At 40.0% G+C, this 17,320-nt stretch overlaps 1 protein-coding gene across 5 annotated transcripts in view; it reads right to left on the bottom strand.

Moving 5' to 3' along the window:
* Window positions 1–536: 536 nt before the first annotated feature.
* TEDC1 (tubulin epsilon and delta complex 1) overlaps window positions 537–17,320 on the bottom strand; it is a 77,232-nt gene continuing 60,448 nt past the window's right edge. For 4 of the 5 annotated variants that reach the window (XM_069103891.1, XM_069103892.1, XM_069103893.1 and 1 more), the window contains 2 exons: window positions 10,568–10,762; window positions 537–6,301 (listed from right to left, as the gene is read on the bottom strand). In XM_069103891.1, the coding sequence (XP_068959992.1) occupies window positions 5,957–6,301; window positions 10,568–10,762 (540 nt within the window). In that variant the 3' untranslated portion in view covers window positions 537–5,956. Of the gene's footprint in view, window positions 6,302–10,182; window positions 10,245–10,567; window positions 10,763–17,320 lie in introns of all 5 variants that reach the window. The other variant, XM_069103895.1, reaches the window with a different exon arrangement.

Raw genomic sequence — 17,320 nt, 5'->3', positions numbered from 1 at the left:
TTTTACTAACTTGCTTAGCAAGAAAAAGTGGGAAAGTTCTATGTGTCACCAACATCCTGGAAGGATGAGATAGTGAATAGATTACTCACCAGATAGCCTCCAACTTCAAATGCAGAGATGAGTTCTAGACTAATATAAATTGGAAGCCAAATCTGTCAGTCACATAACAAAAAAAAAAATTCTTCAAGGGAGTAGCTGATCAGCAAGGGGAACAAGCTAAGGGCACAGGTTCCCCATGTCCTTTTCCAAAGACTTTTCTAATATGAAGCCAGTAGAGCTGAAAAGTCTCACACCTCTTTTGGGGGAAATGAGATGTAGGATTTGGGAGATCTTGATTTTTAAAGGGAGTCATCACAAATGTCGTACCACCTATTTGCAAGGACTGCAGAAATAACTAGAGGGGGCAGCTAGGTGGTACAGTGAATAAAGCACTGGCCCTAGAGTCAGGACCTGAGTTCAAATCCGGCCTCAGACACTTAACACAAAAACTAGCTTGTGACCTTGGGCAAGTCACTTGACCCCAATTGCCCTCCAAAAAGCAAAAAAAAAGAAACAATTAGAGATGAAGCCACATGCCTGGACCAGAAACTGACCTCTTCTAAAAAGAGAGAAGAATCTGGCCTACATTGCTGAAAAGCAAAAAACTGTACCCAGAAGAAAGGAGAAGGAAAGAAAAGTAAAGGAAGAGGGAAAATTACTTGGGATTGCTACCACCCTAAAGTTATCATAAGGATGAAATTCCCACCCTCTTATCCTGTAGTAAACAGCTCCCTCTGCACAGAGATGACATGAGGTGGAAGGTCCAAGGGACAGTGAATAGACCCCTATCTTGTAGACCTTATATTGCCAAAAACCCACAAGGGCAGTGAAAACAGCCTTAAACTCTTGATTTGAAGTAACTACAAACAAGAGTTATTGTCTGCATAGTGTCTTTCCCTTTGGGCCTTTTATCTCATTGCTTTTTGTATGAATCAGAAATAGAATCCTTTATAACAGAAACAAAGACCAAGACTAGTCTAGCTTTCATGGGTTCCCAAACTACCATTGTAGCTATGAAGACTAAGAAGAATCTGACTGTGGTAATTAAACACTGATCCTTTCTTACATGTTACCAGAAATATCCATACTGCCATGTGTCTATTTTTGAGAGTATAAATTTCTAAGTGCTAGGAGGCTGGGTGATTCTCCTGAGGGTGGAGACTGAATATAGTAGAAAGAAAGTTAGTCTATATTTCAGTCCATTGCAACCCTGGGAATTAAAGGGAATTTCAAAGAACCAGATGGGCTAGTAATTCAAAGCAAAAGATCTTCATATATGTATACTCACAAGGGGTAAAATGCATGGTTTAAGAAGTCACCCAAGAAAGGAACACATACAGAGAAGATAGTAGGGCCAAGAAGGGAAGGATATAACTACAATGGTCACCACATATTAATGCATAGATACACTGGCACCCTTAGAGGAGGTGGTTCATTTATGTTCCTGAGGTTCCTTGGTGTTTCTAGCTTTAGCTCACCAGTCCCTCTTCTGAATTGGTATAAAAGATGCCTGGGGTGTCATCTTATTTACCAGGGTAACATGCCAGCTCTCCCTCTCTCTTTCCTCTTCAACCCACAAGGGTGGGCTATTCCATGTATTAGGACAGTGCATCTCCTGGAGCTACAGCAAAACCAATGAGGGTCAGGGATTTTATAAGTGGAGTCCCAGGTAGTAACACCAATGAGATACCCATAGCAGCTGCTATGAATATGCATAGATATTTCCAGGGTAGATTTGCAAAATTTAATAAACTCTCCTCCTCAAAGGCAAAAACAAAATATTTATTTGGAACATCTCTATTAGGATACCAGGAAGTAAGATTTAGCAAGGTACTCAGCACCAATCTGTGCTGACACCTCAAGCATTCTTTCTGTGGCGTCCCCACAAACAAGTTCCCCTAGGCAAGTTTCACACTCCACCCTCTGCTCTGCCTCTAGTGCTCTGTTTCTGTCTGACTCTCTGCTCCATTGGGAAGCTCCTCCCACACGCTGGGCTCCATGTGACTCAGGCTATGTCACAGCTGTGAGCTGGGCCAGAGCTCAGAGCAGGTCACTTACATGGCAGGGAAGATCTTCCTATTCCATTAACATTACACAGATCCACCTGACTGATTTCCATTTCTGATGTCACAGGCTAAGAGGCTCTAGCCAGCAAGGTTGCATGGGAGTTGGAAGTTCCTAGCATGATTCCTGGCAAATTCCAAAAATGGGATAAGGTGCTAGTGCGACGAATGAAAAGAAAAGTCCAAGACACATAATTTTGGGGCAAATTAATACTTTTTTAAATTAATTATAACTAGCAAATAATTAATAGACTGAGGTCAGTGGTTTTCTCTCATAAACCAAAGGCTAAGTTTGAGAGCTGCTGAACATGTATATACCCTACCCTACCATGTATATACCCTTAAAAGAGTGAGTATAAAAATCAACACTGATTAGTTAACAATTAATGAGAAGGAATATTATTATAATGAGGTGGGCTTATTCTAATGATGAGTTGGGTACATGACTAATTAGGTCATTCTTGGACAGACTCTTCTCTACTCAGACTACCACCTCCCCCACACCCACCCTCAGGTAATCTAGACAAAAGGATCTATTCTCCACCCTGTTTTACCAGAGTAGAACAATGGTGGAGTTACTAAGAATTCTACCTAAATAAGATAATCTTTACCTTTTAATCAGAACTAAGCTTTCCCAGTTGAGTGGGGTCCCACCTAAGATTGAACCCAATCTCACTGTCAGCCCTGTCCTTCTGAGACTGCCTTGACCAAGTAACTAAATGAGAAAACAGGATCTCCCCATATTAGTAATTATTTCTCTCACTAGGTAGGAGAAAAGAGCATTGTCCTATCCTCAAAGTCTTCAGTCTGAGTGAAAAAAATGGTCACGCTCAGGGTGTAGTAAGAGAAAACATAGCCCCACATCCACTCTAAGATGCGAAACTCTCCTCCACACAAGGAGTCCCCAATCTGAATGAAGGGCAGCCTTTTCCTAGAGTTGATGTGAGTATGACAGAAGACAAGGCAAAACTGTGAGTCACCAGTACATCAAACCTGAGGAGGCCTCCCAGGTGCATCCCTAGAAGAGAGATGCCCTTTTGTCTTGACTGAACTGAGCTAGGGAACAAAATTTCATCTGTCTATTCTGGGCAGCCTCCCCATTAATGCCATGGGTTATTCCTCTGAATTTTTTGGGAACCTTCAGCTCTTTTTCCATTTTCTTCATAAAATAAGTAGACTCACTAGTGAGCCTCTTGTCTCTGCATGGTCAGAATAGGATCATGTTTCCCCCACTTCACCCACAAACCCTACATTACAGCTCTGCTACTTATGACCTATTTGACTTGACTCTTTGGATCTCATTTTCCTTATCTATAAATTGATGGTCTGTACTAGATGACCTGTTTCTTTTTTCTTTTTCTTTTTTTTTTTTAAAGTAATCAGGGTAAAGTAACTTGCTCAAGGTTACACGCCAGTTATTTTTCTGTGGGTGTTAAGGATCCGATGCCGGAACTGATCCCCGTCTCCCGACTCTGGGGCCAGAGCTCTTACTCCTTGCGCCACCTGGCAGCTCCGACCTGTTTCTTTCTAGGTCTAGAATCCTATGAATTCCAAATAAGATGTTAAAAGTGCCTAGCTGACCTCAATGAGTTCAATAATCATACCCAAACAAGCTCTTTTTTCAGAACATAAAAAGAACTGGGAAACATAAAGAAAAATGACCACTGGACTGACTCTCTCTTCACTATACCATGTTTCCTATCATTTGTTAGTTATCATTATTATCATTAGGTGATTTTCAATGCTCTTTAAAAAGCTGTAGACAACAGAAGGTCTAAAGAACTAAAGATGGGCAAAGAAGTTCCTATTTTCAAAAAAAAGGAGTTGAATTCTTCAAAATGTCAGTGAATTTGACTTTGGTTCCTTATAAAGTAACACAGTTCAGTGGAATTAGCACTGATCCTGAAATGAAAACTAAACTTGAATCTAGGTTCCAATACCTTCTAGCTATGTGACAGGAGAAAGTAATTTAACCTCTTTGAAGCTCAGACTATAAAATAGGGTTAATAATACTACCTATTTTATGGCTATTATTATTTCTAGCAAAACTAGAACAAATTACTAAAAGGATGTATTGTTAGCTCTTAAGGAAGCAATGATCACCATAAATCATGGGTTTATTAAGAAAGAAATTATGCCAATGTTACTTCATTTCACTGATAAAATTATATATGCCTACATTAGGTGAATGTAATAGACACGTTATATTGAGGTTTTAGTACTACATCTGACAAAAATCTCTCATAACACCTTGCTTGAAGCCTCAATCAATGAATCACAAGTATTTATTGCCTACTGTGCTCCAGGAAATTTGATAGACAATGAAATCCAGGGGCATAACCACATAAACAATACTGTCTGGCTGATTCTTTGGTATGAAAGATGGATCCGTTATTCACACTTCATGCTCCTAGCCTCTGGTGTTTTCTTGACCACACTCCATGTGGACCTCCCCACTAACCTTGGACCTTCTGCCCTCAGAATTAGTTCATGATTCCCTGAGTTATTTGTTTTTGTGAAGGTTAGTTTAACCTTGACCCAGTTTTTCTGTTTACCCACTCGAATTCAATTTGAACCATGCCCTACCCACACCTCTTTGGTCTATATATTGAAGCTAATTTCTGGCACTTAGTAGGCACCTTCCTGGTTGTGTCCTAAGTTCTCCTGACAGCATAGTTAAATGGGTTGGGAACTGGTTGACTGGACCTAACAAAAGGTAAACAACATCAAATTGTAGTTAGGTTAGAATTTCCCGGGCACCTATGCTTTATCCTGTTCTATTCAATATATCTACCAATTATTAAAGAGAAATCAATTCAACAAATATTTATTAAATACAAAAATACATTCAAGGAACTGAGAATGCAAATCTAAAGATTACAATCCCTGCTTTCAAGGAGCTAACAATCTAGAGGAGGGTGGGGAGGAAAACAGAGATAGAACAATAAGATAGAGACAGAGATATAACAGGAGGTAGGAAGTGATAGCAGACACAAAGGAGAGATCCAGACAGTGCCCAATCAATAAAAAGAATACCTTAGAAAGAGGAGGGTTACCTGTAAGAGGTATAATCAGAGCCAAGTCTTGAAATAAAATCAGGATGCTAAAAGACAGACAAGGAAATAGTGCATTCCAGGGATGGGAGAACAGTTTATGGGAACTATGAGGAGGGACTGGAGAAATCAAACTTTGCAAATGTGGATAACTCCTGGCTGCAGCATAAACTACATTAAAGGGAATAATATGAAATAAGGCTAGAAAGGTAGTTTAGAACTATATTGTTATGCTAGGTGTAATGCAAGGAAGGGACATAGTCCTGCTACATTCTGCCCAGGTCAAACCCACATCTGAAGTATTCTGATATCACATTTTAGGAAGGTTGTAGACAAAATGAAGCAAGTCCAAAAAGTGACAAGGATGCAGAAACAAGTCAATTCTTGAAAACTAATACACAAGAATAAATTGAAGGAATCAGGTATGTTTAGCCCAGAGATCATGTCTACAAATACCTAAAGGGCTATCATAGGGAAGAAGTATTACAATTATTTGTTTGTTCCCAAAGGATAGAACTCACACTAATGGGTAGAAAAAATGGATAAACCGAACTCCTGACACTGGAGAATCTACAATGGAGGGTAGATTACTATTTGCTTGGGAAGTTGTAGACAAAGAGGTAATCTGGGAGGGAAGCACACAGACTGTAAGTACAAAAGAAGTAATAGGGGATTGGCTAGAGATAGCACTGGTCTAGTCTGAAATCTAGCCCAAATTTCTGGTTTAATTCTTCCCTCCACAATGATCACGAACTGGCACAATATCCAGGAGAGTAAAATTTCAAACATGAGGCCGCCTTTTCACCGCCTGAGATATGGTGGAAGGATCCAGATCACCCCCTCCAGTCCATGTGCCAGAATGGCCAGTTCTTGTTTACATTCCTCCTGTAACCTTCTGAATGTTTTCTTGAGGCTAGCTTCCTCCCTTCTCAGTACCTGGATTACTTTAGTCACTGGGTAAGTCCCACTACTACCAGATTCTTCAGCCTCTCTAAACACAAGTCTCTGTAGCCCATGGGACCAGCTCTTGACCCCACAGTCCTGCTCCAGAGCTACCAGCTCACATCCCACAGTCTCCTGGATTTCTTTCATCATAGCAGAGCTTAGTTCTGGCAGTCTTGTGAGCCTCTGGGAACAACTGCTGACCTGCAAAAACAATGAAGCCATCAGAGTCAGGTCCACTGGCAGTCATTAGGCAGATTCCAGAACCATTTCAAATAGCAGGGGAACCTACAGGAAGAGGGAGGGGTAACGGCTGTGGAGCTCAGAGATTGATTTCTTTGTACCAGACCCCAAGATCCCATCCTTCCTCTAGGGGTTCCCTTCACCGATTTTATAAACTGAGTAAACAATCTTTCTATTGATAAGTTATCCAGTAGAAATTTACCAAGTGTTAACTGACTATATATACTGCTTCATTAAGTTCAAATAGCTGACTTTTTACATCAGGATAAAGTTTAAGTTGTTTTTGAGAAAGACAAATACTAGTAGAAAGGAATGTTAAGTAAAAATCTTGTGTGGTTTTTTTAGAAGGCCTAATAAATTTTTATTTATTAGCTAATTTATTGCAACAACTTGAGAGTATTGACAACAATTGTGTCCAGTCCTAATATGATTAGTGGTACTTTGCTGCTTGAGGTGAAATCTTTTGGGACCCTGAATATTCTTTTTGAACTTCATTTTTATAATACTTGGGGGGGGGTGGGGAATGGACATTCAATGAAATAGAGGACTTTCAAGCATTTTTGATGAAAAGACCAGAGGTGAATAGAAAATCTGACTTTCAAATACAAGATTCGAGAGAAGTATGAAAAGGTAAAAAGGAAAGAGAAATCATAAGGGACTTATTAAAGTTGAACTGTTTACATTCCTACAAAGAAAGATGATATTTGTAACACATGAGACCTTTCTCAGTATTAGGATAGCTGGAGGGAATATATAGATAGACAGAGGGCACAGGATGAGTTGAATATGCAGGGATGATATCTCAAAAATAAAATTTAAGTGGTGAGACAGGAATGTACTGGGAGAAAGAGAAAGGGAGAGGTAGAATAGAATAAATTATCTCACATAAAAGAAGCAAGAAAATGCTTTTACAGTGAGGGGAAGAGGATGGAGGTGAGAGAAAATGAGTGAACCCTATTCCTATCAGATTTGGCTGAAGGAGGGAATAATATACACACTCAAGTGGGTATGGAAATCTATCTTACCCTATTGGAAAGTCAGAGGAGAGGAGATAAGAGAGGAGGTGTAATGGCAAGCAAATAAGTACTTAGCACCTTGCTTCAATTATTTAATTATTTTACACCTGTTTCAGGTCAAGTTTCTTTTAAGCCATGGCATGATTACATCAAGTCTTTGTTAAGAAACAGAACTTGTAAAAACCCACAGTGGGAGGGACTTGCCAAAGACAGGAACAGGAAAGAAGTAAGAGGTGGGAGGAACAGGGAGGAGCTAATGACCACATAATGTAAAGCCAAGCATGAGCAGTTTTCCAGAGGACTGCTGCTATGAACAGCTTTTGAAGGTCCTGATTATACTGTATAGTGAAGTCTCTATTTATTGAATAACAAATTGGAGCAAAACATTTACAGAAAGTCAAAAACCACCAAAAAAAAATATAACTTGTGTTGCTATTCTGGTGTATATGGTGACTTTATATGAATGACCTCTTTGAGGTATATACCTACCTACTAACTGTATCTCTGGGTTTAAGGGCATAGACAAATACTGCACTCATTTTACTTTTATAATTTCAAATTGCTTTCCAGAGTGGTTGTACTGATTCACTAACAATGTATTAGTATTCCTATTGTCCCATAACTTCATCCAACATTGACTATTCCCAACTTTTGTGATCATTACCATTTCCTTTGTATGAGATGAAACTTCAAAGTTGTTCTGATTTGGGTTTCTCTTATTAATGATTTACGAATTTTAATAGTCTGCAATTCTTTTGCTCCTAACTGTTAACTCTCATACCTCAAACAATCAATAAACACTTATTAAGTCCTACTATACGCCAGGCATTGTGCTAAGTGCTAGGTATACAAAAAGAGGCAAAAGACAGTCCCTGCCCTCCAGGAGCTGAATGAAGGAGATAACATGCAAAGAAATATATACAAAGTAAGCTATGTACAGGAAAAAATAGGAAATAATTAATAGATTCAAGGTCTTGGAATTAAGAGGGAAAAGTTCCCAATAAAAGATGGGATTTTAGTTGGGACTTAAAAGAAGCTAGAGAGGTAAACTGTCGGAGCAGATGAAGGAGAGCATTCCAGGTATTGAGGACAGTCAGAGAGCCTAGAGCTGAGAGATGGCACATCTTGTTTGAGGAGGCTTAGGGGAAAAGACAGTAAGTTCTACTTTAGAAATGTTTAAGATTGGAGGACAAAGCATGGACAAAAATTAGAGTTTTATAAGGAAAGAAAGAGGGAGAAGTAAAAAAACAATAAATTATGATTAGATAAGGGGATTTCAAAATTCTTGAACATAGAGATGGCATATCTTTGGATGAAGACAAGAACAAGGGCAGGGCCATATTTGTGTGTGACTGAGGTGAGGTGGAAAAGTAGTTCATAGGAACTGAGCAGGCTAAGGAAATGAATAATTAGGGGGTTTGAGAGAGAGTCAATATGTATGCTGAAGTCCTCTAGTATGAAGACAGAAGTTAGGGAGGAGAGAAAAATTATGAGCCAGGTATAGAACTCATAAAGAAAGGAGAGTAAATTAGGATTGGGGATGTTGTCTGTAGACAAAAAGTACTAGGATTTTGATTGGGTAGTAGATATAAATAACATGAAACTCAAAGGAGGAGAGCTTACTGAGTGATAGAGGTAGAGAGAGAACCTGGAAGTAGCAATGAGGAGTAAGGAGTGTTCAAACTCCTCTGCCTCAACCAGGGAGCCAAGAAGTGTGAGTAAAGATGCAATAAGTACTAGAAAGGGTGCCAAGGAGCCTGTGTCATTTAGGGAGCCAAGTTTCAGTAGGAGGTAGTAGATGGAGGGAAGCAGGAGAAGAAAAGATTTTAAATGAAGGGAAGTTTTTTGCCTATGAAAATAGGCATTCCAGAAGGTTCAGAATCACTGAGATATAAAAGGCATGATCAGCTACAAGAATGTTCACTGAATGGAGGGAACTATTTCTCTTCCCAAAGCAGGGTAGAAATTTGGTTGGAGGCAAGAGCACTATGAGATTGAAAGCACGTGGCTATATGGGAGGTCCTGCTTTAGTACTCCTCCCAAGAGTGAAGATTAAGCAAGAAAAGGGTACAGCAGGAGATGAAAATGAAGCCTGAAAACAGGAGAAAAAAGTCCTTTTCCACCAACTTTCCTCTTACTTTTCCTCTTCCCTCAAGGAAACTGATGCAACAGAAGGTAGGTCTAAGGTCAAAGGGATGCTTGCTCCTCCAAATCCTGGTTGTGAGAATGGGTTGGCAGCAGGAGGGGAAAGTTGCCTTGTGCAGTTTTGGATGGAAGTTGTTACTTTAGAGCAGATGAAATTCATTTGACCTCTTTCCCTCAGGGAGTTCCCTGAGGAAGTTCCCTTGGTGTACCCAACAAGAGATAGAAGGCAAGGTCTGCAGTAGAGGAACATTTGGGTCCTCTTCTCACCCTGAGGGGGTTGGAAAGAAAGCACTAGCAGGAAATGGCATATTTACATGAGAAAGTCCTTTGTTGAAGATGTTCTGCCCAGTCCCTTGCTACCCTCCTTCTGGGGAGATTCTATGCCCAGCAGATGATGGAAGGAACAGGTGCTCTCTAGTTAGAGGAAAGTTCAGCTCTTTTTCTCACCTAAGGAGGCTGTATTTAATAAATGTTTTTTAATTGATTATTGATTGAACAGGTATTCCTTCTACAATATGACTGTCAAATGGCCATTCAGTCACTGCACTGAGTCACAGCTCCAGTGATGGCAACTTACTACTACCAGAGGCTTCCCATTCCACTTTGAGATAGCTCTATGTGTTAAGAAACTTTCTTTTACACTGAGCCTAAAGGTCAGGGGGAAAAAATGTGCTTTCTTACCTGATAAAAAGGAATCTTGTAGTATGATGTTCCTCAAACCTATCAGACTGCACCATTTCCTCCTACCTCCCACCACCAGGAAGCAGAAAGGAGTCAATCAGAGGACCAGAATTGAAATTCTCTTCAAGGACAAAACAGAGACAGAACAGAAGTCGAACAACTGAGGGCTCACTGAAGATATTAAAGAAAACATCACCTGAAGCTGGTCGGATGTTTCAGGCCTAGAATCTCTCTCTAAATTTCCCATCCTTACCCTGAATATTGAAAAGATGCTGACCTCCCAGAGCCTGAGTCAGGTCTCAGGGATGCAGAAAAGGGACCAAGTAACAGACCAATTCAGTGAGGACAAGGGTTAGGCTAAGAACAATATGGGTCTAATTCTTACCTTAGCATGCCATGCTGCTCTCTGCTGATTCACAGCCTCCTGAAGTCTTTGCCTCAGTGCCTCTAGGTTCTTCCGCACTCTGTCCATCTCCCCAGTTATGTATTTAGGGCTGCGGTATTCTAGTATCTCTGGCAAAAATACATCCTGCTTACCAGTATTAGGAACACCTACAGGACTGGCATCCAGCACTGTGTCCTACAAAGAGTGAGAAGTCTCTATCAGGTACCTGGGCTTCGATCTTGCTTCAGGACCATTTTACTCAAACCCCTCCCCAAATCCAGTTCAACACTCTCCCAAAGCAAATGAACCTATCACCCAGGTCCTCTCAGGCCCATGCCTGCATTTAATTTGGTCAAATAGAACAGTACACTACTATAACTGTGCCAGTCTTGCAATGACTGTGTAAAAAAGCCAACTGCAGAGAAGCTTAGGGGAGTACATGTTTCAGTACTGGAAAGAGCAAAACGGAGACAATGAAGTAACAATTAGAATCACAAACAACATTGAAAGCACATGTACATTTCACTTTAGAACTTCAGGGTTTTTGTAACACATTCTGTACAAACATTAAAAATGAGTTGATTTTCCTCCTAAAGAAAAGTACTTCAGGGGTGGCTAGGTGGCAATAGAGCACCAGCCCTGGAGCCAGGAAGACCAGAATTCAAATTCGGCCTCAGACACTTAATCCTTACTAACCATCTGACCCTGGGCAAGTCACTTAATCCCAATTGCCCTACCTTAGCCCCTCAAAAAAAAAAAAAAAGTACTTCAGTATTACGAAAGTTCTTCATTGACTTTCTCAAACTGACAGTGATACAATTTTGTGTGTGTTTTTTGTGGATCAAACATTATTCACCTCAGGGAATTACAGGGAGGAGTTTAGAGGGCCTGTGCTGTGGATCCATTAAGAGAGATAGAAAGATGCATAATGGGGTCTGAAGCTTAATTGTTCCCCTAAAGGCGATAACACATTTTACCATTCCCTTTGAAAACAAGTAAATAATCACAGAATTACAGGCTTCTACACCTATGGGAAAGGAAATAAACTAGATTTTGCCAGCTGAGTCTCTAGCATGAAAGGGATGAAGAAATGCAGTGAGCCCTCCTCCTCTTACAGTAGTTTTGTCAAATGTGGTTTGTCCCCAGATCTTTGTAACAATAGAGCAGAACCTTGCATCCTCTACCAAGGATGGCTGATAATCACACACCTAGGAGAATCTACACTAGTAGGAAAACCACTCTTCAGTCATGTGGTCTATTCTGGTAAGTCTTCAGTCTCCACACTGGCTGAATTGATACATGCAGGTTTGCGGGCATGGTGGTCCTCTGGTGCAGTGCTGAGTTTTTTGTTTTCGTTTTTTTTGTTTTGTTTTGTTTTTGGTTTTTTGCTTTTTTTTTTCTGAAGGGCAATTGGGGTTTAGTGACTTGCCCAGGGTCACATGGCTAGATTTTGTGTTAAGTGTCTGAGGCCAGATTTGAACTTAGGTCCTCCTGACTCCAGGGCTGGTACTCTATTCATTGCACCACCTAGCCACCCCTTTGTTTTAGTTTTTGGCAAAACTCCTCCTTCAGTCTGCTTTGTTGAAATTTCTGTAAGGTTCACTTTGAGAAATACCATTCTAGAGTAGGCAAAGCACTTTTTAGGGGCAGCATTCTTCAGTGGTATGTGAGCTCTCTCTCTGCCAGTAACAGTGTCTTAACAATCTGATATTCATAGGTTGTCATCCAGAGGCAGTAGTTAGACTTAAACAAGCAAGATTCCTATGGAATGGTTTATTAGCTATAATATGTTTATAGTGGCTATAAATTGACATGTTTACATGGTTATCTCATGGATGCTAAGTACATGATTTTACACCTGTGGCATTCTATAACCTAAATACAAACGGAGGCCAGGCATGTAGTCACGGCATTATTATATTCTGAATTGTTCTTTATTTTTAGAGCTATTAAAGACTGCACTGCCCTCTGCCTGAAGTGGCACCTAGAATCCAATCTAAAGAAGTTCTCTACCAGTCAAAACTTTAAATCAGTTTGACAAACATGTATTAAGTCGATGTTGGTGCTGGGGAAGATCCAAAGTTCAGATAGGCCCTGCCCTCATGGAGCACCCAGGCTAATAACTGTAATCTTCTGTATTCTGTATTGATAACTCAAATAGTCTTGTAGTCATGAGAATTGGAACTCTAAGCCAACTGCCAAGTCTTAATTCATTCGAACCTGGAATCTTCTCTTCCTTGTGGTAGAATCCAAATACACTTTTTAATTCTCAAAGATGCCAATATGTTCCTCAGTGTTGCCTTCAGCACAAGTACATTGCCAATATATTTCCATGGACAGTAACTTATGTGCCAATAAGTGACCATCCTAATTGCACACCTGCTTCTGCTGTGCTCCTGTGACTGCCATACAGTGTGTGATTGACTACCCTCCCAAAAGGAGGAGTGAAAGCTGCTTGGCCCCTACTGTATATGTAATATATTACACTGTATATGTAATGATCACCTACATAAATTTTAAATGTATAATAATTTCCCTTTTTATATGTCAAGCAAATATTTGTAAGAGCGATATTTATAAAAATGAAATTATTACTATAAATACTAGTATGTTTTTTCTCATGTTTCATTGCCTGAAAAAAAACTTTATCACTGTAAAAAAAAAGTTCTGCATCAGTCATTCAGAGAATATTCCTATCTCCTAGCCACAAACCAGAAAGAAATTTTTAAAAGTATGAATTTCTGCAGGAAGGTGAAATACTAAATACCCTCTGCACAAGCAGTGAACAAAGGCAAGCTCAGGGATGTCCAATCTGTAGACTCCAACAAATACTGATTTTACAAGTAGCACCCTGTCCCCTCATCCCCAGCTTCTGAACTACTCTTCAAACCCCAATTTAGCAAACAGCCAGGTGGCACAAAAGAGTGCTGGATATGGAGTCAAAAAGATCTATATTCAATTCTAGACTCATACACTAATGGTGTGATTTAGAAAAGTCATTTAACCTTTGTCTACTTCAGCTCCCTCATCTGTGAGGATAAAATAATTGTGAAGTGCTTTGCCAACCTTAAAGTGCTATATAAATGCTAGCATGGTGGTAGTACTAGTACTAGTAGCAGCAGTAGTAGTTGTTGTCATCATCATCTCCTTCATCTCAGATCTCCCATAGAATGCTATAATCTTGGACTAAATGGAGCCCTTGAGAACTTCTAGCCCAACCCCCTGACCAGTAGAAGAATTCCCTCTATTCTAGAGGTTCTTAATCTTTTTTGTGTCATAGGTACCCTTTGGCAATCCAATCAAGCCCATGGACACCTTCTAAGAATAATAATGAGGGTATTTTTTTAGTGCATAATTGAAGGAAATGTTCAATTTAATTTAGAAATTAGTGAAGGGGCAGCTAGGTGGCACAGTGAATAGAGCACCAGCCCTGGAGTCAGGAGGACCTGAGTTCAAATCTGCCCTCAGACACTTCACTTAACACTTACTAGCCATGTGACCTCGGGCAAGTCACTACCTGAATTGCCCTGCCTTCCCCCACTCCAAAAAGAAAAAAAAAAAGAAGTTAGTGAAAATAAAGATGTAATTTCTTCCCCCATTCAAGTTCATTTCAAATGAACTCCCTGAAATCTATTTATGGATCACAGATTAAAAACCCCCACTCTAACACCTTCTCTAATGGAGTTAATAAGCCTCTGCACAGACAACTTCAGTGAAAGGAAACTTAGTTCTTATTGAAGCAGTACATTCCACTACTGAGCAGATCTATTTAATAACCTTAGAGTTATGTCTTCACTATCTCTCAAACTCAAGTCAAGTCCTACTGATTCTATCTCCAAACCATCAATCATATCCACCTCCTCTTCTCTATTCCCTCTGCCACTACCTCATAAAATGTTCATTAACACCTGCCTGGACTATTGCAATAGCTTCCTTACAAGTCTTTCAATCCCAACTCTCTCCCCATTCCAGTCTCTTTTGTAAAGACATCAAAGCTCCAAAGTCTTGAGTGAATCCCCACTGTCTCCTGAGCAAAATTCAAACTCCCTTGCCTGCCATTCAAGGAGACCTAAAATCTTGTGCCACCCTATTTTTCTAGTCTAATCTCATCTCTCCTCCCACACATTTTATCTTTTAACCAACCTAGACTACCCTCTGTCCCCCATACATGTCCATACTGTTTCCATACTATTGCTCACACTTTCCTTATGCCTAGAATGTCTTTCTTACCCCCTCCTACCCAGGAGCCTACTGATTTTCTATTCCTCCTTTAAATACAAACTCAAATGCTACCTCCTTCATGCTACCTGCAACCTTTAGTAATCTTCATCCTCAGACTTCAAAGTAATTTATTTTTCATTTATCATGTATTATTGCATACTCTAGTTATATATGTAATCCTTCAATAAACTACGAACTCCCTGGCCGTGTAACCTTGAGCAAGTTACTTAACCCCAATTGCTTTAAAAAAAATAAAAATAAAAAAAATAAACTATGAACTCAAAAAGGGCAGGGGTCCACCTCAACTTTATATATCTTCCCCAGTGTCAAGCACTGTTTAAGGATTTTATCAATTAATTAATAGTTAATTGTCAATTAATAAATGTTTGTTGAATTCAACCAAATTGGTTCAATAGCTAAACCAAAGCTATTTAATGACCCCAGAAAAAGTAGTTATATTGCTTTCTCAAAAGGGCAGGAGGCAGAACATCAAATACAGCCTCCCCCCCCAATATTATCCCAAAGTGTATCCAAGGCTAAAACAAGCTGAGGGGGGAAAGAAGCTAAGAAGGGAATGAATGAGATTCAATGACAACCTAGGAAAAAGTCAAAGAAGTCTCTAGAATGACGCAGGAGCATGGGAAGTAGCCTCCACATAAAAGGAAAAAGTGGGAGAGTAGTACATCTCAGCAGAAGTACCAAACAGGCTCCAGGGAGGCTCAGAAAAATTATCTTTAGGCAAAGATCTGGAAACCCTGTATCCAGCTCTCCCTAGTAATTTAGTGTAATGCCCCTAGTATCTCCCATTCTTCAACAGTCACCTTGAATGCCTGGGATCCTTCTTCCTCACTCCTTCACTGACAGCCACATTTACTTCTCTACAATCTTCCTCCCCAATTCTTCCCTTTCTCCCTCATGAGCTCTTTCCCACACCTAACATGGGGAGCCCATCTCCATCTCTCTGAGAAACCAATGTCCTCAATCCTTGCCAGCTTTCTCTCTACCCTCAGTTGCTCTTATCTACAATACTTCTACCTTTCTATACAGGACACCTACTCCCATCACTCTCCTATCACCACCCTTTAGCTGTTTTACTCTTTAGCTCTTTTTTCAATCCGGGATTTCACCTACTTCTACCTGAAAAGAGATAACCCCAATCTCTATGAATCTCTGCCCTCAGTCCTTACCAGCTTGCTAAATTCTTCCTTGCTACAGTTTCACATTCCCTATCTTCGGGAGATGTCTCCTTCTGCCACCCACCAAACCTCCCCTCAGTTCTCTCTAATCCCTTCTCTCTCACCTGGATGTTCTCCCATCACTGGACCATTTGAAGAGGGAAATCTACCACAATGTTTCTCTGAAATCCATTCCCTTAAATTCTCTCCAGTCCCTTCTCCCATTATGATTCTTTTCCCTTTCAATCCTATAACTGAAAGGAAAAGGTCTTGCCAAAAGAGAGAACTTCTCTCTAAAACTCCTCTCTCCATTTCTCTCTCTGTCTCTCTCTGTCTCTCTCTCTCTCTGTCTCTCTCTCTCTCTGTCTCTCTCTGTCTCTCTCTCTCTCTCTCTCTCTCTCTCTCTCCCCTTCCTCCTTCCCTCCACCTCGCTGCCTCCTCAAACTCCATAGTGGGCAACAATGCTGCCAGTTAATACAAGTCATTCTCCAATTGATAAATGGTCAAAGGACAAGAACAAGCAGTTTTCAGAGGAAGAAATTAAAGCTATCTATAATCAAATGATAAAACGTTCTAAATCACTACTGATTAGAGAAATGCAAATCAAAACAACTCTGAGGTAACACATCACACCTATCAATCTGGTTAACATGACAAAACAAGAAAATGATAAATGTTGGAGAAAATTTGGGAAAAATGGAACAGTAACGCACTGTTGGTGGAGTTGTGAACTGATCCAACCATTCTGGAGAGCAATTTGGAACTATGCCCAAAGGGCAATCAAACTATGCATATCCTTGATTCAGCAATACACCCTCTAGGTCTGTATCCCAAAGAGATCATAAAAATGGGAAAAGGACCTATATGTACAAAAATATTTATAGCAGCTCTTTTTATGGTGACCAAGAATAGGAAATTGAGGGGATGTCCATCACTTGGGGAATGGCTGAACAAGTTGTGGCAAATGGAATACTATTGTTCCATAACAAATGACGAGCAGACAGACTTCAGGAAAACCTGGAAAGACTTACATGAACTGATACAAAGTGAAGTGAGCAGAACCAGGATAACATTGTATACAGAAATAGCAACAACGTGCAATGACTGTGATAGACTTAGCTCTTCTCAGCAATGCAAGGATCTAAGACAACTCCAAAAGACTCATGATGGAAAATGCTATCCACATCCAGAAAAAGATCTATGGAATCTGAGTGCAGATAGAAGCATACTATTTGCTCTCTCTCTCTTTTTTTTGTTTCTTCTTTCTTGTGGTTTCTCCCATTGGTTTTAACTTTTCTTTACAACAAGAATAATGTGTATATGTTTAATAATAAGTATAGCCTATATAAGATTGCAT

The sequence above is a fragment of the Petaurus breviceps genome, unplaced genomic scaffold (assembly GCF_028583685.1).
Source record: "Petaurus breviceps papuanus isolate PSGF00001 unplaced genomic scaffold, PetGlider_PUasm1.0 64, whole genome shotgun sequence".
Taxonomy (NCBI): Eukaryota; Metazoa; Chordata; class Mammalia; order Diprotodontia; family Petauridae; genus Petaurus; species Petaurus breviceps.
Note: the sequence above shows the minus strand (reverse complement) of the source record. Positions and strands in the feature narration are given on the sequence as shown.